The sequence below is a fragment of the Drosophila virilis genome, chromosome X (assembly GCF_030788295.1).
Source record: "Drosophila virilis strain 15010-1051.87 chromosome X, Dvir_AGI_RSII-ME, whole genome shotgun sequence".
Taxonomy (NCBI): domain Eukaryota; kingdom Metazoa; phylum Arthropoda; class Insecta; order Diptera; family Drosophilidae; genus Drosophila; species Drosophila virilis.
The window spans coordinates 15,266,282-15,290,307 of NC_091543.1; the positions used below are offsets into that span (position 1 = coordinate 15,266,282).

At 40.8% G+C, this 24,026-nt stretch overlaps 5 protein-coding genes across 8 annotated transcripts in view; 3 read left to right on the plus strand and 2 right to left on the minus strand.

Moving 5' to 3' along the window:
* LOC6635486 (LIM domain-containing protein Beadex) overlaps positions 1-6,124 on the minus strand; it is a 68,875-nt gene extending 62,751 nt beyond the window's left edge. Inside the window, exon 1 of the mRNA XM_032440267.2 lies at positions 5,984-6,124. The gene's annotated coding sequence lies outside the window, so the exon portion shown is untranslated. The remainder of the gene's footprint in view (positions 1-5,983) is intronic.
* HisRS (histidine--tRNA ligase) lies at positions 1,206-6,126 on the minus strand. Of its 2 annotated transcripts, XM_032440265.2 has the most exons (6): positions 5,984-6,122; positions 3,337-3,636; positions 3,043-3,258; positions 2,526-2,954; positions 1,837-2,457; positions 1,206-1,773 (listed from the first exon to the last, which is right to left on the minus strand). In XM_032440265.2, exons 2-6 carry the CDS (start codon positions 3,535-3,537, stop codon positions 1,570-1,572), a joined length of 1,671 nt encoding a protein of 556 aa, XP_032296156.1. In that variant the 5' UTR covers positions 3,538-3,636; positions 5,984-6,122; the 3' UTR covers positions 1,206-1,569. The 2 variants fall into 2 exon arrangements, with proteins under 2 accessions (XP_032296156.1, XP_002059074.1); XM_002059038.4 differs by lacking the exon at positions 3,337-3,636 and having other exon boundaries at positions 5,984-6,126.
* Positions 6,127-6,655: 529 nt separating this feature from the next.
* On the plus strand, positions 6,656-8,104 carry LOC6635437 (uncharacterized). Its single transcript, XM_002059037.4, has 2 exons — positions 6,656-7,128; positions 7,180-8,104. The coding sequence occupies exons 1-2, from the start codon at positions 6,825-6,827 to the stop codon at positions 7,851-7,853; spliced, it is 978 nt and encodes a 325-aa protein (XP_002059073.1). The 5' UTR covers positions 6,656-6,824; the 3' UTR covers positions 7,854-8,104.
* A 696-nt stretch (positions 8,105-8,800) lies between these two features.
* Positions 8,801-16,875, plus strand: Ggt-1 (gamma-glutamyl transpeptidase). 2 transcript variants are annotated; one of them, XM_002059036.4, is made up of 5 exons: positions 8,801-9,104; positions 14,526-15,293; positions 15,465-15,902; positions 15,967-16,207; positions 16,404-16,875. In XM_002059036.4, exons 1-5 carry the CDS (start codon positions 9,100-9,102, stop codon positions 16,689-16,691), a joined length of 1,740 nt encoding a protein of 579 aa, XP_002059072.2. In that variant the 5' UTR covers positions 8,801-9,099; the 3' UTR covers positions 16,692-16,875. The 2 variants fall into 2 exon arrangements, with proteins under 2 accessions (XP_002059072.2, XP_032296155.1); XM_032440264.2 differs by lacking the exon at positions 8,801-9,104 and adding an exon at positions 14,114-14,254.
* Positions 16,876-17,280: 405 nt separating this feature from the next.
* Pgant7 (N-acetylgalactosaminyltransferase 7) lies at positions 17,281-22,814 on the plus strand. 2 transcript variants are annotated; one of them, XM_015169090.3, is made up of 4 exons: positions 17,281-17,430; positions 17,650-18,163; positions 19,038-19,514; positions 20,493-22,814. In XM_015169090.3, exons 2-4 carry the CDS (start codon positions 17,959-17,961, stop codon positions 21,584-21,586), a joined length of 1,776 nt encoding a protein of 591 aa, XP_015024576.1. In that variant the 5' UTR covers positions 17,281-17,430; positions 17,650-17,958; the 3' UTR covers positions 21,587-22,814. The 2 variants fall into 2 exon arrangements, with proteins under 2 accessions (XP_015024576.1, XP_002059071.1); XM_002059035.4 differs by having other exon boundaries at positions 17,285-17,483.
* The last annotated feature ends 1,212 nt before the right edge of the window (positions 22,815-24,026 follow it).

Here is a 24,026-nt window from a genome sequence, read left to right on the forward strand (position 1 = left end):
AGTCTGAAATTAAACGTGTTGGTCGGAGTGATGCAGTCGAATTGAGCGATAATAACGATGCCACTGAGATGTGATATTGGCTTCTCAGTACAACTAATTTATCGAACTGCCAGCTAAAACAACATTCGAGACATATGTATAACATACAAGCATATAAAATACATTATTATTCACTTTATTTTGCACGCATGAATACAGGCTTGATTATCTAATGGGCATGCATGGGTGTTGGCAACGATTTGAATCTGATATGCAAGGAATCGATTAATTATCGATTATAAAAATGAGTTTTCCTTTGACATTTCTTTCAGTTTATTTCGCGTGCAGGATCAATTTTGGCGCTAATATTTGCATACATTATTAGAGACGGATTAAATGTTGGGCTTATGTAGATGTAAGAAACTATTTGGACTGAATCCTATAAACAAAGATGCAAGTAATCGATTAATTATCGATTATTAAAATGGGCTCTTATACCGATTTCATACACTCTATTCACATGCATTAATACAGGATTATATGTGGGCTTATAGGGACGTTGGAAAAGATTTGGACTGATTTCTGTGCACAAATCAATTTATCGATATTGAAATCGGTTTTGAGCCCCTGGCATATGACTTTTGCGAGAGGCATCGCTGATCATATTCACTATAAATATTTGTAGATATAGTTATATTATTATTATATTTTTGCTCTTGATCAAAATTTTGTATAGATCTGCAGGCGATATATAAAGTCAGACAACTATATCATTTAGCTCCCATGAGAACTATCAGTCAATAACTTGTTTTTCAAGGATAGCTGCTCCTCGATTGCATTAACTTCTAGAAATATACCTGGAATATACCTATACACAACTCATCAAAACAAGGGACTACTATATCCTAGAGGATCGGTCGAAATCAGAATTCTAATTGCGTTTCATATGCCTAAGTAATTTTAACCAAACTTAGCCTATATGAATTTTGCCATGATCTTATTCACATGGAACTTATATATCACAGAGCTAGGATCGATTATATAAATCCTTATGTTTTTTAAGTTACCCTCAGTTTTTATAACTCGGTGCACCGAGGTTAGCCTCTATAAGTATAAACAAATAAAGAAGATTTAAAGGTATTTAATCCTCGGCACTCCGAAGATAACTGATCTATATGGTTTATATATAAGTGAATATCCCTTTAATCACAAAGTACAGCAACAGGTTAGAGCAAAAACTTAACGCATTTAGTTTTTTGTTTTTTTCTTTTTATAAATATGTTTGTCTTTTGTTTAAATGCGAATGCGTTTGCAGTTTATTTGTAGTCTCCAGTTTTGGTATACATTTGCTATAACTTATTCCTACAACTAAAGGGTAGGTTCATATAATATAGTAGCACTTGGATGTGTCCGGTCGACGGCGCAGCAGACGGGAGCTAATACAAAACGTTAAATAAAAAAAAAACACAGTGAATGCATTGATAAATTAGGCAGAACAAAGAAAAAAAAACAAAAAAAAAAAAAAAGCATCAGCATAGTTGTAATATCGAAACGTTGCGAGGATTGGCCATAGCCGTTGAACGTTAGTAGCTACTCCTGCAGGCGGCGACGAATCTCTGCTGGCAGTTCTGCCAGGGTAACATTGGACTCCTGCCGCGTGCGTACCTCGCGCAGCTTGACAATGCCCTGAGCCAGCTCGGCATCGCCCAGAACGATGGCCAATGGTATTTGGTGCTCCTCGCAGTGCTGCAACTGGACCAACAGCTTGGGATTCACCTTGTATGAGTGCTCCGCCTGTGCAATTAATGTATTGTGGTTAATAATTCGGCATAGTCAAATAATTGACAGCGTACTCACCTTAATGCCCGCATCCCATAGCTGATTGAGCACGCGCAGTCGTTGCTCGTGCAAGCCCTTGTGGGCAGATGCCACATACACCTCAACATCGTTGGTGCGCAACTTAACTTTGCTGGCGGCAAATTTGGCTTCGAGCACAGAGAAGATGCGCTCCACCCCGATCGAGACGCCGACACAGGGCACAGCCTTGCCGCGCGGATCAAACATGCCAACCAGATTGTCATACCGGCCGCCACCTGCCACGGAGCCAACGGTGCCGCCCTGCTCGGGCGCCTGATCACCGTTTTGCAGCGTCTTAACGGGTGAGCCTGTGGAGCCAGGCTCCGCCTTGAGCACACCCTCGTAGATGACACCCGTGTAATAGTCGAGGCCACGCGCCAGACTCAAATCAAAGCTGACGCGTTGTTCCAGTCCAAAGAGCGAGCAGTATTTCAACAGGAGCTGCATGCCCTCGAGCCCCTTGACGGCATTGGGCACCGCCTTCAGTTTTGGATCGGCCAGCAGTTGCTCGACAAGCTCGGCGCCACCGCTGAGACGCACATACTCGCCAATTCTGTCGGCAGTGGCGCCATCCAGGCCCTTCTCCTCCACCATTTCCTTGCGCACTTCCGCCCAGGGTGACTGCAATGGAGCAATAAATATTGTTTTTTGAAACATCTGCACATTCGGCTTTATGCATTCGAGTTCACCTTGTCCAACTTGTCGACCGCCGAGCAGATGGCACGGAAGTTATTTGGAGGCACACCGCACGCCTCAAACATGCCATCGAGTAGCTGGCGATGATTCAGCTTGATCACATAGTCGCCAATATCCAAAGTATCAAGCACTTCGGCAACAATCTTGACGCACTCGGCATCCGCCAGCATCGGATCATAGGTGCCGGCAATATCAAAATCACATTGATAGAATTCGCGATAGCGACCGCGGGTCATGGCGGGATTATCACGCCGATAGACCTTGGCAATGTGATAGCGCTTAATGCTGGATATTTTGTTCATGGCCAGATAGCGTGCCAATGGCACGGTCAGGTCATAGCGCATTGATAAGATCTCGCCGCCCTGATCTTTCAGATCGTAAATGAGTTTCGAGTCCTCGCCATATTTGCCCGTTAATACCTCCTGCCAGCAGTTAAAAAACAAAAAATAAACACAGTTTTAATTATGATTTAAGAAACAGACTGTAATGGAACAGAGTCGTTATTGTCACCTTCAGCTCAAAGACGGGCGTATCGATGGCCTCGCCGCCGTGCCGCTTGAACACCTGCACAATCTTGTCCAGCACACCCTGGCGCAACGTCATCTGCTGCGGGGCATAGTCGCGCGTGCCTTTCGGTGTTTTCAGGGTGAACTTTTGATTGGCGGGCGCCGCATCGCCGCCAAGTTTGGCCTTTAGGGCCAGCAGGCGGGACACCTCCTCATCGATCTGCAGTGGATCAAAATATAGAAAAATGATATGCGTTTAAGTATCCAGGCGGTTTGTATAGTGCACTTAGATGCTAACCTTATGCATTTGTTGTTGTTGTTGTTGTTGCTGTTCTTGTAATTGTTGCTGTTGTTGTGCTTTCAATTGTTGTCCAACGCTTGTTGACATCGCGCGCCCCTCGCTAGATGGCGCCAGCGGCAGCTGCTGGCGGGCAGGGCTAAGGCAAGGGCACTGAAACGCAACACTACAGCGCCACTGGCGGCCAATTGAACGCAACATTTTGTTTTTGACTTTTACTTTCAATTTTTTTTGATTCTCGCTTTTTACTAAGTGCTTTCAAATATAGCAACAAATTGCTTGCATTAGCTCTTATCAAACCTAATAAACAACAACAACAATGAAAAAAACAAAACACCGATTAGAGTTGTTTTTCTATTTTTTTTTTTTTTTTGTTAACATATTTAGATGTATTCTTTTTTCAACTCCGCGATTTTGAAATTATGTAAAACTGTTAAATGTGCAGAAATTAATGCGTGTGTGTGTGTGTGTTAGTTGTGTGTGTGCCGGAAAGGAAAATAAAAAGGTTTTTGATATACAATTTTCAATGCCATACAAAATCATTGCGTTCCATTGACCGCTAGCCATGCCCTGTTCTCCGTTTCATTGCAATTGGGCATAAAGGATGTTCTCACAGTTACACACTTGACACTTTAGTACACTTGAAATTCGAAATCGAAACTCGAAACTGAAACACCGCAATAGCGACGCCGCGACGCTTCTGCTACGCCTCAACAATTTCAAGGACATTTCACAAAACGATTCATTTCGACCAAAAATGATTAAAAAAAAAATAAATAAATAGCAATTGGAGAATTTTCGCTTTTTTTTTAATCACCTTTCCATTTTTTTCTTTTTATACCCATCAAATATGATCCTAGCAAAAGTTTGCTATAATTATAACAATCATGCCAGATATATCTTACATTATAATTCGTTTTTGAGTATCGATATATCGATATGTTATCAAGGTTTTACGACTGCGAAGCAACAGCTGATGCCCGTGCTCTTGAATGCAATGAACGCATAAAATAGCAATTAACGGCATACAATTACCCTGACATGCTGCTTACGCACACACGCGCACACACACGCACACACACATACATACAGACAAGTGGAGGAGGCAGCGTCAGTTGTTGCCAAGCCGGTTTCAGCAACACTTCGCTTAGCCAGTCACTCGGTCATGAGCACAAAATATCACAACAGCAACAACAACAACAACAACAACAACTATAACAGTAACATTCAGCATTTAGAAACAACAACAAAAAAAAAGGGGGCAAAACCAACCAAGTTTTGAGTTGTACAGCGAGAGGAAGGGATGACAGATTGGGGTGGGGGAGGGGGTAGTTAACAGTTAAAAAGCTCGCTGTGGTTTACTTGAAGGCTGCCAGTCAGTCCGACTGACTGACTGAGAGACCAGGCATTGCAATTCAATTTGGACAGTGTTGCCAATATCTCTTGTTTTTTGTCTAATTTGGCGTTTTTTGAAAAGTGCAAACATTTTTTTTTTTTTTTTACTGGGTTAATTTAAAAAACAAAAATGCAGGGCAAAACTTAAAGTAGTGAACTTTCAGTTCTTATATAGGGTATCTAATTGGTCAGTCATGAACAGTATTGAATTATTTGGCGGACTATTTTCTGCCAAGAGAGGCAGGCACGTGCTTATACATTACATACCTCTACTCGGATATATCGTAACTATATGTTTTATTTACAGATCGAACATATCGCTTCGGCTGCTTGAATACGGTCATACGTCAAAAAACAACGCGATTTGTAAGTGCATTATGCAGAATTATTTGTTATATCATGCCTTAAATTGTGTGCATATGATAAATTTTTTTATGAATTGGAAAAGTTGATAAAGATTTTGCTGCTTAATCGTATTTCCAAGTTAAGGCAGTCTTCAAGCAAATATGAGAAACGAAATATTGCAAATTAATTTGCATTATCAATAGGTAGGTAAATAAAGAGATTTTCGTATGAGATATCTGAAATGGATAAAACTCATAATCGTATGTTTTTCCAGTTGAACAATTCAATGTAGCTTTTTCATGTCCCCTTTCCCCCACCTCTTAAGTTGGCCACACTGCACAGCAACAACAACACAAGAGTACAGATACAACAATAACAGCACGAATGCGAATGTGAAAGTTCTGTGTTGTTGTTGCCACTGTGGATTAAGCTCACTGTTATGTACATGCACAATCTAATTACAGAGCTGAAATTCAATAATGAGAAGCTGCCAACGCAGCACGAGCGGAAGGAGAAGAGGTAGGGGGAGAAAGCGAATGTGTCATGTTGCGTACATATGTACGCATGCATGTGCGGCTGATGAAATACGTAATTATCGTTACGTCCAAGTAATTCGATAGAAGTGCAACAGGATTCAGATGAATTTATATATACATACATATACATATGTATATACATGGGGTTAAAATAGCATGGCAAGCGCGGCACACTCAAACACACATACATAATTACATATGTACGTACGCACGAATGGCTTAACAATGTGTATATGAATGTGCACACTGAAAATGCTTTTGTTTCCATGCATGCATACATATATATATATATATAAATACATATATACATATAGATATATGAATTGCATATATATAAAAATGCATTTAATATGTATGTATTTCGTACTGACCTTCTCTTTGGACTCCTTCGACGCTTTCAGTTGACGCACGAGTTCGCCTTGTTCTTTAATTTGTTCCAAAATCTGTTCACGCGTATCACTCATATTCCAAATGCCACAGCACCAACGATTCACAACAGTACGACACTACACAAAAATTGGTTTAATTGCGAATTTGCACTGTGTCGTGGCAAAAAAATATGTAATCGCAAGATTTTTGGTAACTTCGCGCGGGCTGCAATTACTTTATTGTTGGCTGCCAAAAATAATGCACGCGGCCAGCCGTAAGTAACAGGCACGTAAATAACCAGAGTGCGTTAACGCAGTAAAGAGCAAAGTATGCGCAAAAAGAGCAACGTAACGTGAAGAAAACCAAGAAAACGTAACAAAATATGTAATTTTTCGTTTAACTAAAATTTGATTATTGCAATTTAAAAGTTATCAAAGTTACCAGTTAATATGAACAACAATATTGGCAATTGAATTAATTTCGTATGCGAGTGCGTTTGCTAATTGCATACAAAAAAAAAAAAAATACTCAATAAGAAAATACTGACATCAGCGCCATCTGTACTCTAACAGACGTACCAAAACCTTTTGTGGGGGCATTGTTAAACACTAATAATGTTTAAAAAAATTTTAAAATCAATTTCAACATGCGTTGCATTTTGTTTCGTATTGTCTACCTTCAGTTTATATTTTACACTTGGGGAAGTGAAGTAAATACAGAGCAATTTTTAAGAAATTTTACCATAACATTTGATGAACTTTGCCGGCCACAAAGTTCAGCACATAAATACTACCAACAACAACAACAACAATAAACATTTACAACCAAATCACAACCACAAAAATGAAACACAACAAAGCCGCGCAATATCAGCGCAACATAAAAATACAGACATACGATCAACTGGAATCGGACATGGAGAACGCACACAAAGCTGTGGAACGCAAACTAAACTATTTATCCGAATCCAACCATGTTACGTCCAATTCGCGCGCCATCAGACGACGCGGCCAGCGCTCCAGCGAGGGCGGCAGCGGCGGCGGGCACCATCATCGGCGCAAGCATGGCAACAAAAAGTCATCGCAATCGAAAATAAAGGACGACACATCGTCCAATGCGGCGCCCCAAAAGAGCGACACCGTACACAGTGAGTAGCAGCTAGAAAGGCAGCAAATGAATATGCTAAAGGGTGCTGCAGGTTTTTTACAGTCGCCACGCCGCAACGGGCTGTCGCCGCGCGACCTCATCGAGGAGGAGGAGGATGATGATGAGGTGAAATTGTCGCGCACCATGCGCGGCGCCATGCAGGAGGAATACGAACAGCATCTGGGCCATTCGCATCGACGCAGCCAGCTGAGCATCAAGCACATCAATAAGCCCACCTACAGTTGCAGCTCGTGCGGCGCCATCTTTCACATCAAGTCGCTGCTTGGCGCGCATCGTCGCACCCACGACGATGATTTTCTGGTGCGCTTCCGTGGCCGTCGTTTGCGTGAGAGCAGCACGGCCCTGGCGGCCGTACCGGCTGGGAAACAGTGCAAATTCTGTGATCGGACCTTCGATTTGGAGCGGGCCCTGCGCATCCATCAGCTGTGCCATTGCAACAAGATCACGCCCCAGCAGCGACGCAAGCTGGGCTATACGGATCTGGCGCACGAGAAAAAGAACGCGCCGTTGCCCAACTTTCAACGGATGGCAAAGGGTGCGCATAACGGCTTGCCGCTGCACACAGTGCCCGATCCCAATATGCCGTATGTGGCACTTGGACCGGCTGCCATTAAGATGATCGAACAGGAGCAGCAGATGAAGGCCAAGCGGCGCACCACCAAGTACACTGTCAAGGTGGCTGGGCCCATGGGACGTTGGCGCTGATGCGATCGAAAAAAAAAAACCAACAAAAAAACAAAAAAACAAACTACAACAAAACACAATACAATACAATACAATATTACACACAAATAAGCTGCTGCAAACACAACAAAACCAAACACAAAAAGACGTTCGCTTTGCAATTGGAGTACTTTGAAATAGTTGGCGTTTAAGTGAACAGTTTGCCTTGCATATACAAATCATATTTTGCATTTTGCATGCGCAACAAATTAAAGGCAAATTTTAGTGAGAAACTCTTGTGTATGTGTGCGTGTGCGTGCGTACCGTTATCAGCAGGCGCCAGCATTTAAGCATAAAGACAATGCAGCTGCCAGCTGCCAGCTCAGCTGTTTTCGAAAAGAAACAGAAGCAGAGAACCAGCTGTGCATTAAGCTTAAGTTAAGCTTGAGCAGAACTGCGTATACATATGCAAAAATACAATATATGTACATGTGCGTGTGTGTGTGTGTGTAGAGTACAACCCGGCCGGCTGCTAACTCTGCCCTAAACGCAGCTTAAGCATTAGATCAGTATATACAAATACATACATAGATTATATACGTGCATGCATATCCATACACATACATACACACACACACACACACACGTATAGCTGTGTGTTATTATCATCGCTTTTGCTAGTTTCATTTTCGTTTTTTTCCGCAAGCTCACACCGCGACTAATTTTAAAAATAGTGAGCGTAACGCCATGAGCGGCTCTCTGCGCCCGATCGTGTCTGTGTCTGTGTGTGTGTGTGTGCGTGTGTGTGTCGGCTGTGTGAGTTTCGCTGACTCTTTCGATAAAGAACAGTTAGTTAGTTAAAAAAAAGTGCATATACATAATAGCAAAAAAAAAAAAAAGAAGAAAGAAAAACAAAATAAAATACAGAATCGAATCGAATGGAACTGAAACAAAGCTGTAATGCGGCACCTCGCGATGTCCCAACACATCAGTCGAAGTTTAACGCGACAGGTGCTCAGTTACCAGATCGGCTCCGGCTCCGGCTTCCAACAGCAACTGAGAGAATTCGCGCCTTTCTGAGCGGCTCCTGCAACGCGACATTCGTTTCAAGTATTGAACATAATTTGCATGTGAATTGCAGTTGTTGTTGTTTTTTTTTTTGTTTGCCGTTGTTTGTTTTTTTTTTTTAAACTTATTTATTTTTGATGCGAATTCGGTCAATGCTCAAACGTGATAGTTAGTGCTTAATTTGCGAGTAGCTCAGTTGAAACGTAAGGAATCGCACAAAATGAGGTGAGTGCTATATATATATATATATATATATATATATATTTTTTTTTTTGGTTAATCGAATAAGGTTCTCGAATTTATGCGATCGAAGCCAAATGAAACAGTTGTGAAAATTTTGTTAAGAAACTAAAAATCATAAGAAAGAAAAAAACAAGTTAAATGAATTATAATCATGAGACTTTTCGAATTCGACATTGTTTAACTGTAATTGTGGTTAAGATTAGAAATTAAATGAATTTTGTTCGAACACTCATCAAAGATCTGTTGACACAATCATAATTAAAACTATTAACAGGTTTTTCATTACGCCATTTAGCGTCAACTAACATGGTCCCAATTGTAAACCCGATTCCTTCTTGACACTATCTGCAAATAGTACCATATCGTGTGTACCAAAAACAATGCTAGCAACAATAATAATAATACGCAGATGTATGTAGGAAAAACAAACAGAATTTTGCAATCATAAATTTTGTGTGAACGGTACAAGTACGTATCACAAGTCAATCACAGCCGTTTTGCCATTGAATACCCTGTTATATAGGACTGAAACGGCAAGTCTCGCTCGAGCCGAACCTTCAGCTGTTGCATTCGATAAATGTAGTTTTGTACAGTCTGGAAACTGTTTCGATTTATATAGTAAGTTATGGCATATCTCATATTCTATATTGATTACAGTGAAAGCTCGCTTGAGCGGACGGACTCAGTATAGCCAGGTGTATAATTAACACAAACTTGTGCATCTTAGGCTTAGGTAACGCTCAGTTTCTTCAGTCTGTTAAATATCTCTTAAAAAATATTACTGTAAGTTTATCGAATATGAGGCATAAAAAGTTTAAACATAGCTAAGGTTTTCTAGATTAGTTACAACTTTTACAGGGTATTGCGCTATCAATCACATGAAAATTTAGCCCTTTTAGTCATTAAAAGTAACATGTACTTAAAATGCTCGCTGAAATGTAAGCGCGATTGGAAATTCCTTTTCCCTAAGTTCTGGACCAACTGGAGAAACAGAGAGTGAGACGAAGAGAGAGAGAGAGAGGGAGAGGGGTAGCTCGCTTTTTGTGCTATCTTAGAGAAATTGTATTTTAGCTAGAATTGCTGTTTAAGCATTTTATCGAAGCACTCGCAACTTATCGCCTTTGCACCTGTCGTAATTTTGCAATTAGGCAGTTTTATGGACCACTATATAAATATATATACATATATATATATATGAGTAAAGAAATATGTGTTTGGACAAAGGCTTACGGCTTACACTCCGCTTGACATTTACGATATGCTTCAAATATTTGCTGAATGGATCATTGCGCCGCTTAGCGGGCTGCTTAATAAAATCATTTATGGATATGGTATGTGACCACGATAAGATTAAGATAAGCCCAGCGCGACAATGTTTATCGTTTTATAATGCCAAAGTAACTTGGCCATAAACTATCAACTGTTTGGTTGGTTCCATACACAAATCGTATAGGCAGTGTTGCATGAATGGAATTTATATCTGAAGTTTTTTTTTTTTAACCAAATTCAAGTTCACTTTCGCCTTGGGCAATAGTTGCGCGCGTATTGCTGACCGGGCGTGCTTGACTGGCAGATGCCCTATACGCAGCTGGACAGCTTTGAATATGCTATGCGAAAGAGTCGCAGCTAGCAATCGATATTTATCGATTTCGGGCAACTTCTATATTGATTTTTAACTCTTTAGCTCTTATTAACTCTCAGCTAATATGGACTTTCATGCCAAATACAATCTATTTGTATTAAATATTCTTTGACCATCGCGAATCTAGAATCTAGATTTGATCGTTTTGCCTGCCTAACAGCCGAACATACCCCTTTCCATGCAATTTTAATGGGTACAGCTTTACAAAACTATGTAAATTATCAATCAACTGACGTGCCACAGTCACAATTATGTATTTTATTCCACTTTTATTTTCCGCCAACATTTTTGTTTCCCCCCCTTAACATTGCCCTTGACCCGATTGCACGTAGCTGGCTAAAAAAAAAAAAAAAAAAAAAAAAAATAAACAAAAATACATAACAATTTTTTGTGCACACAATAAAAACGAAACGCTTGAATAAATTTGAGATTGAAAATAGCCAAAACAAAAAATTAAAAAATTTAAAATATATATTTCATGCTTGGCTTAAAGCTGTCAATTATCTGGTCGATTGATCAGAGAGATTTGTAGCAAAGTTGGACGGAAAAGATTTGTTTTGTTTTTTAAATAATTATTATAAATTGGTGTGCACGGCATTTAACGGTATTTACATTTCCACGCATATTTCACCACTTGCGTTTGCCATCTGTTGGTGGAATCGCTAAAACAAGTGTTGAATAATTTTTGTTCTATGCATATTTCAGAATGAGAATGAATTAGTTGCGATAAAGTAAGCGCATGAATCAAGACTCAATTATTTATAGCTATATGATCCGATAAAAGTCCAATACTCTCTCTCTTTCTCGCTCGCTCTCGAGATGTTAGCAGCGCCCATTGCCAATAGTTTTAGCAAAGTAATTAGTATTACATATGTATTCGAACCGGTTCCAGCTTTAAACTAACTATATATAGAGTTCTCTGACGAATTCTTACCCTTTTTTTATGGCAAATAAATATTTAAAGCGTGCAAAAATGAAAGCTAATTGCGTGCTAAATATTTGACTAGCTTAGAAAACAAACAGTCGAAACTTAATGTCTGTTTTAACTAATATCACGTTAGGGGAATTGTTTCTAAAGCAATTCATATATCTTCTTAGTTCTTCGAGGGCTCTTGACCTTCGATATGTATCTCTATCTATGTATATAGATGAATTGCGCTGTTGGACTCGATTTACGAGCACGTGAACATATATATTGCGTATATATATACATATATGTATATGTATATCTGGATTTGTCGAGAACAATGGGCTAGGTGGGACTTTTGGCCTGCAGAGATAAGGCCCATAATAAATGCCACTTGTTTATGCAATTACTTAAACCATTTTATATCGTTTGATGTATATTGATAAAATGCTACCTCCAATAATTAATGAATGGCGGCTTCTGTTTAACTACCGAAAGACTGTAAAACACAAATTACTAAAAAATGCCGATGGGCATCATAAATATGCCCAAATTATACCAGGTAATGCATTAGGCCTCATTTATGACACACATACATTAAGGTGACGTTCGACGATGATCTGCAAAAAATCAGTATATATATATATATATATAATGCCTCGATCTTAATCTGCAAAAACTTGATCATGTTTACAGTAGACAATGACTTGAAGAAACCGAAACCAGATATCGCCAGACACTCGAACCCACCAATTACCAGAATTATCAGTATCATCAGCTATTTGGGATTTGGTCGCGTGCTCTACTTCTGCGCCTTTCTCTTTAGTCACTGGCTGATTGATAAGGCCCAATTGGTAAGCGCCAGTAAAAGGTAGTCAGGACAGACAGGTACCCTATGTCTAGGCTTGAGGTATCCTGTAGATAGTATTGCCAGTTCGATGGGAAGAGACGAATCAGGAGCTAGCATTATTTAATACTCAGATCGAGACTTTGTCTGTTCGGTTCCATTTTCTTATCTATGGAAAGATATTCTATCGAAAGAATATATTTATAATCGATTAATCGATGAACAATCGAAAACCTTACGGCTTTAAATTAACCTAGAATCATTGGCCTCTGAAGTCTCCAATTTTGTTGAGTTCAATTCCATATACGAGACACCTTAAGCTCTGTTCCAACTCCATCTATTCATAGTGTTATGCCTATGATAGCCTGACGAGTTAGTTATCGATATATTTATTTATAGCTATAATGCTAGAAACTAAAAGGAAGATGGGGATAAAGATAAATAAGAGCCGGTTAATAAACTAATAATCGAGAATCAGAAGAACTTCAATGCCAAATTGGTTGGCTTTATGAGAATAGTTAAAATTCGATATTTATCGATGTTAGATAAACGTTAGATCAAATATTAAAAGGCGAGTTTATCTGGTATCTTTATCCCGCATAGTCTCTAATGGACATCTATATAAATACATGTGCACAACATATCGATAGGCCCATCAAATATTTTATGGTTGTAGGGTATAAAAAATCGCCGTTAATTATAGAAAATTGCTTGTTAATAGCACTGTCGAGTTTAACAGCCGCATAACGTATCTTTACGACGGGCAATACCTTAAACAAAAAATGAAAAACAACAACAAAATACGTAAATATACTGACAAGCATACACTGATAAGCGCACTACCTGTACGACGTGCATTATTGGTCGCCCGGACTTGTCCCACAGATGCGCGGCAACTACAACAAATGACCAACGGAATTGCCAGACAGGGCAGAACAATTTGAAAAGTCATGGTACTTGAGAGCCGTCACGGGAGTGCACCTACAAATATCATGGCTAATTAAAAAAAAAAATATATATACATATATATATATGTATATATATAGAGAATTTAATTATACGAATCTTTTATCAGTTGTAAGGCCATGATATTATGATTTGAATATGTTTTAAAATATATTGAAGCGTTTCTGGTTCGAGTTTTCTTATCGAATGCTAATAAATAAGTCTAATTAAGACATTAATGAACGACCCCAAGCACTTACGTTTATAATGGACAATTTATTTGATGATTACTTAATTAGTTTCACTTTAAGTTTAGCTTTTATATGCACTCAAGATTATAGAAGCTGACTGTACGCAGAATTTTCCAGTTTCATAGAAGCTCAATGCCATGAAATTCGCAATAATCGATTAAATTGATATCGATAAATTGTATATCGATAAATTCGCTTTCTTAATTGCTAATGAAATGTGCAAGGGAATGACGGAATGGAACATGCTCACAATTGTACAGTTAGTTGCACGCTGCACACGAAACAATCGAATGGAACAGCCAGTCATTGTGGCTTACGTGCACAATCATACGACCTGGACTCAAAATGAAATTTCTAAATCGAAACAGGCCATACAATACCCATACGTGTATGCCTGTATACAGAATTAGTGTTAATCCAGACTCTCGAAATTCTCAGTATTTTCACTTAGTAAGCCTGGAGCCAAAACAGTTGTTGCCTCGTTTCGATTATATTTATTTAACAGAAGCAAATCAAAATTGTGAAAAAGGGTATTTAACAGTGAGTGTATTGTGTGTTAGCGATTATTGCAAAAGAAACACGAATAACATATGTACATGTGTATACATATATATATATATATATGTATATATAGTCTTCGGTCTAATCAGAATTGTTGAGCTGGCCACTTGATGAAATCCCGGGTCTAGCACTTGGGAGTCCACTTGAATAGGGGTTTGGCGCCCGATTAATTGCCCATTTTTTTTTTTTTTTATTATTATTTTCTAATTTGTGTGTGTGCGTGTGTGCGTGTGTGTTGTTTGTATTTCAGGCTATTGTTGAATAAGAGAAGCCTTGTATGGCTGGCAATCGTCGCTCTGATGGTCACCGGTCTGACGCTTGGCCTTGTCTTCGGACTGAGATCGAGGGATACGCGCTATATAACTGGAGCCGTGGTCTCCAATGGCATCGGCTGTGCCGAGGTTGGCGGCTCGATGCTACAGGAGGGCGGCTCCGCGGTGGATGCGGCAATTGCAACGCTCCTGTGCGAGGGCATCATGTTGCCGCATTCGATGGGCATCGGCGGTGGATTTGTGGCAACAATATATACGCGTCGCACACGCAAAGTGGAAACGGTAATGGCACGCGAATCGGCGCCAGCTGCTGCAAACAAGGAGATGTTTGTGGGCCAGAAGGAGGTGACGGGCGCACTGGCGGGCGCTGTGCCCGGCGAGATACTTGGCTATTGGGAAATGCATCAGAAATATGGACGACTGCCATGGAAGGCTCTGTTCCAGCCATCCATTAAGATGGCCCGCGAGGGTCATGTTGTGTCCCGCTATCTGGCCGCTGCCATCAGCTCCAAGCTAACCCAGATCAAAAGTGATCCAGCGTTATCCAAAATGTTTCTCAACGATAAGGGTGAGCCGTATGTGGAGCACGATTATATGAAGCGGCCCGCCTTGGCCAATACACTGGAACGGATCGCTAACAATGGTGCCGGCGAGATTTACGATGGCGGCGAGACGGGCGTCAAATTTGTCGAGGACATAACCAAATTGGGCGGCATTATAACACTGGATGATCTAAAGAATTTCAAGTAAGTATTACACTTAATAGTGCTCTAAAAGCAGTAGAGACGGTTAACAGTGTTGGGCAATTGCTAAATGTGCACAAATTATCGATAGTCGATTACCGATGTTTGATCGCGATTACATGAGATGGTAATAATTTAAAAAAAAAAAAAAACTCTCTCTAATCCTAATTACAGAGTGCGCTGGGAGAGCGATGGTCACATATCGGCAAATGTGACCGGAGGATTTACGCTGTATACGACACCGTTGCCGTCGAGCGGTCCGGTTCTGGCCTTCATATTGAACGTGATGAGTGAACTGTATTCGGATAATGAGGGCATTTACTGGCAGCGTGTCATTGAGAGTTTCAAGCATGCGTATGGACAGCGCACAAATTTGGGTGACTACGAAAATGATCCGGAATATGGTCAGAGCATAAAGGATCAGCTGGAGAAACTACTTGGTACCGAGCTGGTGAACACCGTGCGAGCCCTGATAAACGATGAGAAAACCTCACAGGATTACATGTACTACGGCGCCAATTTTACCGTGGAGCCCGATCATGGCACCGCCCACATGAATGTGCTGGCGAGCAATGGCGATGCCATATCCATTACCAGCACCATTAATACATAGTGGGTAGCATTGATTTAACACAATTTGGCGATATAATGAGTTAAACTATATTCTCGCTAATAGCTTTGGCGCCAAGGTAGCTTCGCCGCAAACGGGCATCATATTGAATGACGAGATGGATGACTTCTCGACACCGGGCGTTATTAACAGTTTTGGCGTACCCTCCTCGCCGGCCAATTACATCTATCCACACAAACGGCCCATGTCCTCCATGAATCCCTCGATTATTGTCGATGCCAATGGCGATGTGCGCATGCTGGTCGGAGCTGCTGGCGGCACCAAAATAACAACCAGCGTGGCAACGGTACGTATGGGAACATGGGAACCAAAGCTATCTATTGCACGCCGAGCTGATAACTTCACTTGTTCTCAATATGGCCAGGCGCAGCCAACTTAACGAGCTCCCGCAAAGGCCTTGACGCAGCCAACTTAATGCGTCGCACTTGTTTGCATATTAAACGATGCTGTATTTATTGATCATCCTCTCTTTTCTCTCTTAGGTCATAATGAAGTATCTGATACGCCACGAGAGCATGTCGCATGCCGTTAACGATGGTCGCCTGCATCATCAGCTGATACCTATGCGCATCGATTACGAGGCGGATGTAAATAGTGAGGTTATAGAATATCTGCGCAATGCTGGACACACATTGAGTGATAATCCTGGTGACGGAGGATTCGCTGCAGTTACGGCAATCGGTGCGTTACATGAACCGGAACCGTTCTTTGATCGTCGACGCGTGGGCAGCGTTTTGACATTACAAAATAGAAACAAGATGCAGCATTAAATAGTTACAATTCTGGCTGCCGTATCGGCATCAAATTGGCTAAGCTTAACGCTTGATTGGCGAGATTTTTCATTTTATCATTTGAACTCTCATAATATCTATGTATATATATATATATGTATATATATATATATGTATACATATATACACATTTACACACACATGCATACATGTGCATATATATATATATATGTATATTTATATATATATATATATACATATACCGATATATATATATTCATTGTAACTGTAATTATAATTATTACGCATCTGTACATATGTACATATATTTGTAAATTGTAAAATTTTGTAATGTTTAAAATGATGTAAATAAATGTAACAGCTCGAATATTGCAACAGTTTCGAGAAAGCAATATTACAAATAAAAATTGCATCACAATTTTTAAAAAGTGCACATTTAAACATACGAAGCTTGAGTAACGTTTTCTAATCGACGCAAAGTGGATAACGTAACGCAAAAATCAGCAGAGTATTTTTGCGTAATATTAGTATTTTTCTAAAGTATATTTTGCCTATCGCTTATCGATAGCAGCCGGCATTTATTGCGCATCGCTGCCGCCAGTTGGCGTTAAAGTGCCGAAGGTGCCACCTGATGTGCTAGAAAACGTCAAACGCGTGGCAATTCCAAATACTGCTGCAAACTTTTTTTTGTTTACGTTTACACCGCAGTTAATTCTGCATTGCATTCGACAACGTTGCGCGCGCCTTGCGTATTGTGGTGCGTTCGTGTGAACAGCAGCAGCAGCAGTAAAAACCAATTTGCATTGAACTGTAATTGCTTTGCACGGGCATTTAAAAGTGTTAAGCCGCTACGCTCATTTATCATTAACGTTGATTGCCTTTTGATCAACGCTTTCGCAGCGGCGGCTCACCTGGTTCTCGTTTACACACACACACACACACACACACAAACACTCTGACAGTAACTTACTTTCAGATTCAATCTCACACACGCACACACACACACACACACACACACACTCGTGCATTGACATCTATATCGCATCCAAAGTTAAAAATTCTTAAACAGCCTCTGCCTGCTGCTATCTTGGCTAATTGTTGTGCGGCTTTTGCCTCCATTTGCTTTACATTGCTGTCGCGTAGCCGCTGCTGAGACGCCAACGACAAAGCCAACGGCGACGCCAACGTCGACAAAGCCGTCGACACGTCAACACAAACCGAATTGGAAATCTGTATCCAGCTAACGTAACGTAACTGTATTTCATTAAATCACAATACTGGCGAGATGCGTGTGAGCAACATACGCAGCGGCCGCATTTGCCGCTTGGTTCTCTGCCTGCTGGTCATATTGCCGCTGCTCTATTTGCTGGCCAACTGGAGTGATCATCACAAGCGTGTCCAGGAGGCGTATCATACGCGCTTTGGCGGACCCAAGTTCAGTCATCAGCGCCTCGAGAACAGGCCACGTGAGGTGCCCAAGCTAGTGGAGGGTAAGTACATACATACGCGCACATCTATCCATTGGCCGGATATGCTTCCTATGGAACTATATACAATAGTAGGCCGACTTTGACAATGCGTCGGCCGTAAGGTAAAACTTGCAAATGCCAGGTTTGGTCAAGATAACTTGAAGAATTGTACAGCTTCTCATAAAATATCTCACATAGGACATCTTGACGGTAGATTGCCGGCTCCGGCTAAGTATGTATTGGCTGCAAATAGAAATGCGGACAGTAGCTTTGGAACTGGAACTCTAGTTTGCATAGAAATGGACGAAGGGAATGAAGAACACGGCTATGTTGAATTGGTTCGTCATACTGCCAGGACGTTGCCTTCATCGTGTGACCAAATTAAGATACCCTCTACATACATCTAGAGCAATAAGGTCTTCTTTGCCAGGCATCCAAAATACAGTAAAAACTGAGTCATGGACAGATATCCGCTTTAGGTATCAATTTGTTTCGAGTGCCAAGCGCAATTTCTTTTACGAATACGAGATTTATCGGACATGAAATAAGGTTTCCATATGCTTTGACTAGATCTTGGACTTAGAAGACACGTAATAGAAGAAGACTCAAATCTTTATGTCCTCCAATATGAATAATCATATGTAAAAAGTAATTATACTCGCCATAGCCTGCGATGATATCATAATTATTTTTCGTATCTGTTATGGCCACAACTGGTCTGTGGCGACGGGCTCGCCGGAACAAGTGTCGCATAATTATAATAAGTACATAACTTTAGTTATTGTTTTAGTTATTTGCTGTATTTGCATTTGTTTGCCTGCCGGCCGGTGCATTTTGTGTGTGTGTGTGCGCAGGTGTCGATCGTTATTTACTGGCGAATTGTTTGCATTTGCAGGTCTGGGCAACTTTGAGCCGAAAGATCTGAAGCCACGTAACGGGCCCGGCGAGAATGGAGACGCGCACACGCTGTCGCCGGATAAGAAGAACGTGGCCGATGCCTCTGAAATGGAGTATGGCATGAATATTGCCTGCTCCGATGAGATATCGATGCATCGTTCGGTGCGGGACACACGGCTCGAGGAGTGCAAACATTGGGACTACCCATATGATCTGCCGCCGACCAGTGTCATCATTGTGTTCCACAACGAGGGCTTCTCAGTGCTCATGCGCACCGTGCACTCGGTCATCGATCGCTCGCCCAAGCACATGCTGCACGAGATCATATTGGTGGACGACTTCTCGGACAAGGAGAATTTGCGCACCAAACTGGATGATTACGTCCTGCAGTTTAAGGGCCTGGTCAGGATTATACGCAACACTGAGCGCGAGGGTCTCATACGCACACGCTCGCGCGGCGCCATGGAGGCCACAGGTGAGTTCGCCTCCGAGCCAGGACAAGGGATTTGCCGAAAATTTGTTTTTTGTTTTGTTTTATTATTATCGTGTACTTAAGTATGTATGTATGTATGCATGTATGTATGTATGCATGTATGTATGTATGCATGCATGTGTATGTATGCATGTGTATGTATGTATGTATGAGCGCACGTTTGACGCAAATGTTGACAAAGTTATGTTCGCGCTGCTCTAAAAATTCAAATGCAACGTATTTTAAAGTGGTGCCTTACTCCTCGATTCTCATGAATTCAAGTAAGCTAGCAAGGTTTCCCCACTTTTAGTGTTTTTTCTACTGTGTTGTGTGCTTGTTTTTTTTTTTTTAATGGGTGTGTTTGTATGTATGTATGTAGGTATGTATGTAGGCATGTATGTAGGCATGTATGTATGTATGTAGGCATGTATGTATGTATGTAGGCATGTATGTATGTATGTAGGCATGTATGTATGTAGGTATGTATGTATGTAGGTATGTATGTATGTATGTATGCGTGTGTATGTATGTATGTATGTACATACGTGTGTGCGCGTGTGTGTGTGCGTGTGTGTGTGCGTGTGTGTGTGCGTGTGTGTGTGCGTGTGTGTGTGCGTGTGTGTGTGCGTGTGTGTGTGCGTGTGTGTGTGCGTGTGTGTGTGTGGGTGTGTGTGTGTGCGTGTGTGTGTGCGTGTGTGTGCGTGTGTGTGTGCGTGTGCGTGTGCGTGTGCGTGTGTGTGTGTGTGTGTGTGTGTGTGTGTGTGTGTGTGTGTGCGTGTGTATACAAATAAATTGTATTGTTTTGATTGATGAGTAAAGAATAAAACGGTCAGAAACATAAAGATCTCTAGCTTAAATTAGGATTAGGATAAGAGGATACCTAAGGTGTTGGTTTTAATGGTAAATAGATCTCTAGATTTTGATTTTGTATTCTTTTTAATGGTCTTAAGCAGCATTGATTACATTTTAATTCTGTTGCAGGTGAGGTGATTGTTTTTCTGGATGCGCATTGCGAGGTAAATCTCAACTGGCTGCCACCGCTGTTGGCGCCCATTTATCGGGACCGGACGGTGATGACGGTGCCGATCATTGATGGCATTGATCACAAGAGCTTTGAGTATCGTCCGGTATATGGAAGCGACACCCATTTCCGTGGCATCTTCGAGTGGGGCATGCTGTATAAAGAGAACGAGGTGCCGCGTCGGGAGCAGCGTCGTCGTGCCCACAACTCGGAACCCTATCGCAGTCCAACGCATGCGGGCGGTCTGTTTGCAATAAATCGCGAATACTTTTTGGAGCTGGGCGCCTACGATCCCGGCCTGCTGGTGTGGGGCGGCGAAAACTTTGAGCTGAGCTTCAAGATCTGGCAATGCGGCGGCAGCATTGAATGGGTGCCCTGCTCTCGTGTGGGCCACGTCTATCGCGGCTTTATGCCGTACAACTTTGGCAAGCTGGCCAGCAAGAAGAAGGGCCCGCTGATTACCATCAACTATAAGCGCGTTATTGAGACCTGGTTCGATGATACGCACAAGGAGTTCTTCTACACACGCGAACCGCTGGCACGCTATCTGGACATGGGCGACATTACCGAGCAGCTGGCATTGAAAAAGCGCCTCAACTGCAAATCATTCCAATGGTTTATGGACAACATTGCCTACGATGTGGTTGACAAGTTCCCAGCCCTGCCGGCTAATTTGCATTGGGGCGAATTGCGCTCGGTTGCCTCTGATGGCTGCCTGGATTCTATGGGCCATCAGCCGCCGGCCATAATGGGTCTCTCCTATTGCCATGGCGGTGGCAATAATCAGCTGGTGCGACTGAATGCCGTCGGACAGCTGGGCGTTGGCGAACGCTGCGTGGAAGCGGACCGTCAGGGCATTAAATTGGCCATCTGCCGCTTGGGCACCGTCGATGGACCCTGGAGCTATAATGAGCATACCAAACATTTGCTGCATCGCGTCCACAAAAAGTGCATGGCACTGCATCCAACGACGCAGCAGCTCTCGCTGGGACAGTGCGATGTCAACGATGGCTACCAGAAATGGCTCTTCAAGGAGATACGTCCGCACTGGTAGGAGCGCCGGGGCACCTAAGGCGGCAGCCAGGCATTAAGGCAATATCTATCAAGGGTTTCAATGGGACGTGCATCATGACCGGCAGGGGTAATGTGGGTGGGCTCGAGGGGGGTATCCAACGGGGTTTGGCACCGTTTTAGACAAAGGGAATTTAGTGAAAATGAAAACAAATGGAATTGTTGTTGGTTTTATAACGTGCACACACACCCACACACGTACATCTATATATATTTATATATATACTTCTATATTTATATATATATATATATATCTTATGGGCCTGGGCAATCGGTTTACTTGGGCATTACTTATTTATGATTTCCCATGATATTGAGCAATACAAATAGATATTAATATTATCACTTTCTAAATTGAGTTGCATGCATGTAAATTGCGAACAATTCGAGCTGTGATAAGCAGTCCAGAGATTGGCATGACTCCAAATTTGCAATATTTAAGAAATACCCTCAAGATATTTACATGTGCAAAAGCTAAGCTATTTGTTTTTTGACATGAATAACCGAGCATAGATTGGTGCTTGCTTTAAGAAAAAACTAATTCGAATATTATGCAATTGACTGGAACTAAGTTAAATATGTAAATTAGCCCAACCGACTGCCCATAAGTTACCCAGTTATAAAAAAAATGTGTGTGTACGTTTATTTTTGTTGTGCACAACGCATGCGAGAGAGTGAGAGCGACGAGTTTGACGCACGAGCGAGATGGCGAGTAAAGGCGTGAGCGGTGACGCTGCGCTGCAAAAGAGGGAGAGCGAGTCGTGTGCAATATATATATATATATATATATCTGTTCGTTTGCAATAAAAGCCTTGCCAGGACATTATTATGAATATCAGCAAACTAATTTGTAATATTGTAGTACATATGCCTACTACAACTCCATGTAACTATGTGTATCTCTCTCTATATACATATATTTATTATATGCCTATGTTTATTAACTAAGTTTATTGCTGCCACATTCCAGAAACTGATATAAAGCTCAACTTTATGCAACTTTGCCGATTTGTAACTATATTTTGTATTTTATTTTTTTGTTTTTAATTTTTTCATGTGCATTTTGTTAATATTAATTATATACATAGTTTATAGACGTTTATTGAAATTGAATTGATTGGAATTCCCAAACACAACCAATTTGTAGCACGCGCATTTCTCGCAGTCGCTGTGTGTTTTTAAATGTAATTTTTATTATACATTCATATACATGCATATACACAATATATATAGGGTATATATATGCAATATATATATATATACATATTATTTACATTCAAGTGTAACTCTAGAGTTATAAGTCTGAATAATAAATAGTAATAAAAAACGTTTTCTAAACACTACTATAAAAAATAAGATCTGTCAAATAGAAATTTTGATGTATGTGAAGTATCTTACTAAACTGCTCGCTCGCAAGATACAAAACAAATCAGATAAATTTCATTAGTTTTACAAATTGTTTGGATATGGAAAATATTTTTTAACATACTTTAAAAGGGCTTCGTAAACATTCATTAGGTTCTTAAGAAAATAAGTTTAACTGGGGAACTGCAACACTTTCTGTTTTTTCCATCATGTTCGGGAAATGGCTAAAAAAGTGTTCATTGATGTATGCGTATGTATGGATGTATGATTTTATGTATGTAGGTATGTTAGAATGTATGATGCATGCATGTATGTAACCGGAGATGTATGTTTGCATCTATGTATATTGGCATAATCTCTCATACCAAACGTAAAATTTCTGTCAATTTCAAGAAAACGTATTTTTGAATGCTTTCTATGCGATTCTCATGAATGCAGTTGTGTGTATATACTAAATAGTATTTATATTTATTTTGTTAAATTCTTCTTGGCATGCATGTACTTAAGGTAGCATGATTGTGTACACGTATGTATTATCTTATAAAGTTTTGCACACTATGTGCAAACAGGTAGACAATCTTAACTGATATTATTGTTGAGGTTCGCATTTAATATATAGACGTGCGTGAAACTGATAAATATGCTACTTACAACATATTCTTCAATTTCAATCAGATCAGGAGCAATTGATTTATGGAAGCGTATGATTCAGCATTGATAAATTGATCAATAATAACAGGTGCTATCACTGACCATTGCCTAATCTTGTTTGCTAATTTGTGAGTGATGATGACACCACTTGACGTTGACCAATTCCAGGGAAGTCCTCAAGAGTTGAGCTGCCGCCTCGATAGGGTTCTGCGAAATGTCCCGAAATAGAATCAAGAATAATTAGATATGGCTACATTGGAATGCTATTGGAAGTTAGCCAATTGTGATGAAAGCCATCATTTTTTGAGAACGATATTGCGCCAATCCTATCACTAATTAGAAAGCTACCGTACTAGTGTCTGTCAAATTGTCAGGTGCTGTTTACGTTGTTTATGATTCTGGGCCGC

Excerpts from the sequence above, each read along its gene's own strand:
- Ggt-1 (XM_002059036.4), top strand. Across the intron at positions 15,903-15,966 it reads ACCAGCACCATTAATACATA|CTTTGGCGCCAAGGTAGCTT; the intron begins GTGGGTAGCATT and ends TCTCGCTAATAG. Across the intron at positions 16,208-16,403 it reads TAACAACCAGCGTGGCAACG|GTCATAATGAAGTATCTGAT; the intron begins GTACGTATGGGA and ends TTTCTCTCTTAG.
- LOC6635437 (XM_002059037.4), top strand. The coding sequence starts at position 6,825 with ATGAAACACAACAAAGCCGCGCAATATCAGCGCAACATAAAAATACAG. Across the intron at positions 7,129-7,179 it reads AAAGAGCGACACCGTACACA|GTTTTTTACAGTCGCCACGC; the intron begins GTGAGTAGCAGC and ends AGGGTGCTGCAG.
- HisRS (XM_032440265.2), bottom strand. The coding sequence starts at position 3,537 with ATGTTGCGTTCAATTGGCCGCCAGTGGCGCTGTAGTGTTGCGTTTCAG. Across the intron at positions 3,259-3,336 it reads AACAACAACAAATGCATAAG|ATCGATGAGGAGGTGTCCCG; the intron begins GTTAGCATCTAA and ends GATCCACTGCAG. Across the intron at positions 1,774-1,836 it reads TATGGGATGCGGGCATTAAG|GCGGAGCACTCATACAAGGT; the intron begins GTGAGTACGCTG and ends TTAATTGCACAG.
- Pgant7 (XM_015169090.3), top strand. The coding sequence starts at position 17,959 with ATGCGTGTGAGCAACATACGCAGCGGCCGCATTTGCCGCTTGGTTCTC. Across the intron at positions 18,164-19,037 it reads GGTGCCCAAGCTAGTGGAGG|GTCTGGGCAACTTTGAGCCG; the intron begins GTAAGTACATAC and ends TTGCATTTGCAG. Across the intron at positions 19,515-20,492 it reads CGGCGCCATGGAGGCCACAG|GTGAGGTGATTGTTTTTCTG; the intron begins GTGAGTTCGCCT and ends ATTCTGTTGCAG.